Source organism: Sipha flava, unplaced genomic scaffold, assembly GCF_003268045.1.
Source record: "Sipha flava isolate LNK unplaced genomic scaffold, YSA_version1 0_pilon_pilon, whole genome shotgun sequence".
In the NCBI taxonomy this organism is placed as follows: Eukaryota; Metazoa; Arthropoda; class Insecta; order Hemiptera; family Aphididae; genus Sipha; species Sipha flava.
This window is the reverse complement of record NW_020271713.1, coordinates 5,336,246-5,342,245: the sequence shown is the minus strand read 5'-3', so window position 1 is coordinate 5,342,245 and position 6,000 is coordinate 5,336,246. Positions and strand designations below refer to the sequence as shown.

The window sequence follows — 6,000 nt, the reverse complement described above, 5'->3', positions numbered from 1 at the left end:
GTACCTATAGAATTAAACTCATGTTAATATATTTATTATTATAATCAACGGACATAAGCTCTTTAACAAAATATTACAGTATAATATATAATAACTGTTGGCACATGAAAACTATTAGACAAGCGATAATATAAAAAAATAAAGTGATATAAAATATAAAAAGTACAGAAAAACTAGTAAATAAAAAAATAATATGTTTATATGAAGATTAAAATTTAATCATTATGTTTTAAAAATAATAAAGATTTCATTTAAAAAATATGACGAAATATATTAAAAAAATCTAAGACAGTGGAGATTTTATTGGCATTCAATAGAGCTCTTGTAAAAAATGAATTTTTTCCATAGTTTGTTTTAAATTTAGGTATATAGAACAAATCAGAATTACGAGTTTTCTTAATAAAGAGTCTAAATCCGATTAAACTTAACATTTCTAGGTAGTCGATTATTTTATTAAAAATATCATAAACAAACATAACATCTTTTAAATCACGCCTGATGGAAAGAAAATCAAGACCTATGGAATCTTGAACCAAATGAAGAGTGTCTTTGGAAATAGTGCAATGGGTAACATAAGCAATTCTTTTCAAAAATGTATATTGAATATTATTAAGATCATTCAGATAAGTAAAATAATCATTAGACCAAATTAGTAAGCCAAATTCTAAATTAGACCTAACAAAGAAATTATACAAAAGCTTTAAACACAAAGGATTTCTAAAGTCTAATGTATTTCTGTTCAGTGGCGTCGAACTAATTTTTTTTAGGTGTCATGTATGAAACCTAAGCTGTGGGGGGCAGAGCTTCTCACACCCCCTGGTCAATACCGATTTTTTAAACACAAAATATTATTTTCACAAATAAATTGTATTATTTATTGAATTTTCGCATTATTTAATATTTTAATGTATATATAGTACCTAATTTAATTTTTAATTAGCATAGAAATTAATTATATGATAAACGATCGTCAGAAAAGGATATTGACAATAAAATTGATTTATATTTTATATTTTTATTAAGATCATATTATGTAGACATGCAGTTAGAGATGCACATAAATAATATCATCCCCCTACTAAAGAAAATATCGATGATGATGTAAACCAATTCTCAAAACTCATCACTGACACTGCAAAAATGTCCATAGGACTAGCCAACAACAAACCAAAACGACCTCGGGTTCCATGGTGGAACAACGAAATAAAAACATCTATTATAAATAAAAACAAATCCCTTAAAAAATACCAAAACACACACAACTCAAATGACTTCGTAGAATTAAAACGAAATAGAGCGCGCACTAGATTTTTAGTTAAACTCAGTAAAGTCACATCCTGGAAAACCTTCACATCTAGCTTAGATAACTAGACTGATCCCTCAGTAGTGTGGAGTAAAATAAAATCCCTCAAAGGAACCAACCGACATAGCAATATTCAACTTATATACAACTCTAAACTCATATCGACACCAAAGGAAGTGGTAAATTCTATTGGAGAATATTTTCAAAAAAATTCAAGCAATTCCAACTACGATGACGAATTCCTAATAAATCACCATCGATACTACTCTCCACCAAACACAATCGACCCTAATGATACCACACAAATCCTAATCAACTCCCAAATAACCATGGATGAATTGGAAATGGTATTGAGAACCAACAAAAGTAAAAGCCCTGGACCAGATGGCATCCCTTATAATTTTATCCAAAATCTACCCTTCAATGGTATCAAACACCTACTTGACATCTTTAACACTATATGGGTTAATAACGTATTCCCAAAACACTGGAGACACGGTTTTGTGATCCCAATCCTCAAGCCCAATAAGAACAAATATCTCACCGAAAGCTATCGCCCCATCACTTTACTTAGCACATTATGTAAGCTACTTGAAAAATCATTAATCGTCGACTCATCTGGTTCCTTGAAAAAATTAAATACATATCTCCCGAACAAAATGGCTTCAGATAAAATAGAAGCACTCAAAACAATCTCCTAAGTATCAAAAGAGAAATCGAAATAGCTAATAGCAACAAATAAAGTTTAGGCATGATCAGCTTCGATATTGCCAAGGCCTACGACACCATTTGGAGACCGAGAATATTGTACATACTTAACGAAATAGTAAGTAAAGGGAACCTACTTAACTTCATCCAAAACCTATTACTTGAACGTTCATTCCAAGTTAAATCATCAAACTGCTTATCTGATACATACACACAAGAAAATGGAGTTCCTCAGGGTTCTTCAATTTCCGTAACCATTTTTTTGCTAGCCATTAATGACATTTACAAGCAAACATCAAAACCAATCATTCCCATACTGTACGCTGATGATTTCTCCATTTTATGTCGTAGCAGCAGTCTAATAACAATAAAACAAATCCTACAAGATGCCACAAACTCACTAAGAAATTGGTCAAATTCATCTGGGTTTAGATTTTCAGCTGAAAAAACTAAACTCATTATATTCAACAACAAAAACAAAAATAAAATGTCAATTAGTTTGGGCAACCATATAATTAAAAATGACAAATATATTAAGATCCTCGGTATAATTTTTGATTCAAAATGTTCATGGGCACCTCACATCCGACATCTAAAACAAGATTGCACCAATCGTCTCAATATAATCAAAATGCTATCTCATACCTCATGGGGAGCCCATTCCTCTGTACTTCTCAAGATCCACAAATCACTAATTTTGTCCAAAATAGATTATGGATCTCCTCTATTCTCGTCAGCAATCCAATGCCACCTTAAAAAGCTCGAAAATCTTCACAATTCAGGAATGCGCCTGGCAATAGGAGCTTTCCGATCCAGCCCTATAGACAGCATATCCAATATAGCAGGAATACCCTCCCTATCACTAAGATGGGCTGAGCAAAAATCACTACTGGCAGCCAGATTCCATAGATCCCCACAAGGAATCTTCACATCTCCCAATAATCTATTCACAAATTTACAAGACAAATTGAACCTAGATCAGATCATACCATCAACTATCAGCCTTCAGCCACCTTGGACAATCTCCCTAGATATCAATCTCGAACTACATCAGTTCCCCAAAAAGGACACTAATCCTAAAATATATAAATACCACTTTAATGAAATCATAGCCAATGCCGAACCTCATATACAGATATACACAGATGCATCCATAACAGACCAAAGAGTTGGGGTTGCAATCATATGTGGTGACACTGAAATCCAACTTAAACTATCTGACAAATGTTCAATATATACCGCTGAAGCCATGGCTATACTAGAAACAATCAAATATTTCATACAATCCGTCGACGATAAACGCTGTATCATACTAAGCGATTCACTCAGTGCAATAACAAGCCTCAAAAATATAAATAACCCTACCGATATAGCTAGAAATATTCACAACTTTTGTCACATTGCATGTTCTGCCGGGAAACACATATCCTTCATGTGGATTCCAGGACATTGCAATATAACAGGAAATGAAAAAGCCGACGAGGTCGCAAAACTTTCACACATATCACCCAAAGCTATCAATGTACCAGGATTCACCTACAGCGACGCAAAAAAATATATAAAAAATCTTAATGCCATAAAGTGGCAACGATATTGGTCAAATCAATCAACCAAACTCAATGAAATTAAAAAAAATCAATACTCCCATGGCCTCCTCCTCCCGGTTGTTCCAGACGACAAGAAACAATTTTAAACCGCCTAAGAATAGGCCATACATTACTAACCTACCGCCACCTTATGACAAGAGAGGATCCCCCCAACTGTACTACCTGCGGTGTCCAACTCACCATCAAGCACATCTTCACAGAATGCAGAAATAACCAGCAAGAACGTATGATAACGCTTGGAGCCACCCACTTATATGAAATCTTCAGCCCGGAACCAACCGCAACTCAAAAACTATTTATTTTCCTAAAAAAATCTACCTTATTCAAAGAAATATAACTTTATATTGTATAAAATCATGTAAATATGTAACTATGTAATTTATTTAAGTCACTGTCTGACCAATGGCCATAGCTGTCGCGGTCTTTTTGTTCTTTTAATAAAAAAAAAAAAAAAAAAAATAATATCATAATTAATTAATAAATACTCTTATAATATGTTCATTGCTTACTGCATCCTGTTACCTATTTATTTAATTATCATAATATTTTTTTAGTACTGTACTGTATGATGCAAAAATATTAATAAATAATTCAGAGTCTTGATACTGGTAAAGTTAGTCCAATGCTTAACGCTGTATAAATAGCTGCAAACACTTCTTTTAGCCCATTTTGTTGACATACCATATATACCAGAGATGACGAACCTATAAAACGCGTGTCACAGAGTGACACGTGCACACTATTATAGTGACGCACGCAATTGTGTAAAAGTTTGTCATTAAAAACCACGGGATGTAAATTAAAATTAAATTGAAATTACAAAAATGAAATTTCTTTATCAACTGAAGAAAAGTTGGAATTAATTTCGCAAAAATTGAAACGTTTTAAAAATCAATCAAATAATTTCAAAGCTGCGTTTAAATCAAATAATAATTTAATAGCTGCTAGTTTTTCTGTTTCCTACTGAATTGCACAGCATGGTAAACCAGTTTCCGATGGAGAATACATAAAATAAGTTTTTTTAATAACATCAAATATTTTATTTCATGATTTTACGAATAAAAATGAAATAATAAAACGTATTCAAGATATACCTATTAGTAAAAATACTGTTAAAGAACGAATTTTATGTATGGGTGGCGATATATCAAATCAGTTTATCTAACTTTTAGATCAAACTGATTTAGCTTCAGCAGACATTTTTCGATTTGTCTTGATGAAAGTACAGATGTAACTTCTTAGGCTCGTTTAGCAGTTTTTGTTCAATTTATTAGAGTTAATATTATGAAAGAAGAATTAATAAAATGAATAACAATTTCTACTAAAATAACTGGTCGTGATATTATGGATGAAATACATAAAGAGTTTATAAGTTTAAAAATCAATATTCAAAATATTATTTCAATAACTACTGACGACGCTTCAAATATGGTTGATAAACACAATGGATTTATTAAACTTTTTTCCAATAAAATTTCGCATCCTATCATCAACTTTCAACGAATTATATACGAAGAAGCGTTGTGTGCAAAAAATAGTATGAAATCGCTTCAAAAAGTAATGGAAACTGTTACAAAAGTTGTCAATTTCATAACACCTCGAGTTCTAAACAACCGACAGTTTGCCAAATTATTAGAAGAGGTCAAGTTGCAATACTCTGGTCTTCTTATGTATAACAGTGTTCAATGGTTGAGTCACGATTCTTCATCAATTTGTTGAATAACTGAAAGAAGTACGTTTATTTTGGTTGAATAAATCTAAAAATTATCCAGAGATTACTGATTTAAATTAGTTAAATGATTTCATGTTTTTCATAGATTTTGCTGCAATTTATTATGATTTAAATAAAAAACTTCAAGACCGAGGTCAAACAGTTTTAACTATGTTTGACAATAATAACATTTTTGAAAAAAAATTGAAGTTTATTGTAAAAATCTACAAAATGAAAACTGGAAATATTTTCCTTACTTAAAAAAGCAATTAATAATAACAAAACATGCATACGAATTATTTTCAAGCAGATTTTTCCAATTTCGTCATCTAGATTCAACTTTAGAATTTTTAATAAATCCACATAATATTACATTTGACGAACTTGAACTTAGTTTTGTTGAGAAGTTAAGTATTGAATATTTAGAAATGGAGTTAATAGAATTTCAGGGAAGTAATATTTGGAGAAATTAATTTATTAATTTGAATAATTACTGGAAAATAATCATCATGAAATTGGTAAGAATGTTAAATCGGAAAATTTGATTCTTAATGAGTAGAAGTCTTCCAAATTCATTTGCATCTATGAAAAAACTAGCTCTTTCTTTATTCACAATGTTTGGATCTACTTATGCGTGTGAGCAGCTTTTTTCTTCTATGAATTTTATTAAG

At 31.1% G+C, this 6,000-nt stretch overlaps 1 protein-coding gene across 1 annotated transcript; it reads left to right on the top strand.

Annotated features, from left to right (window-relative positions):
- Window positions 1–2,642: 2,642 nt before the first annotated feature.
- LOC112694397 lies at window positions 2,643–3,704 on the top strand. Its single transcript, XM_025569852.1, has one exon. It carries the CDS (start codon window positions 2,643–2,645, stop codon window positions 3,702–3,704), a length of 1,062 nt encoding a protein of 353 aa, XP_025425637.1.
- Window positions 3,705–6,000: the final 2,296 nt, after the last annotated feature.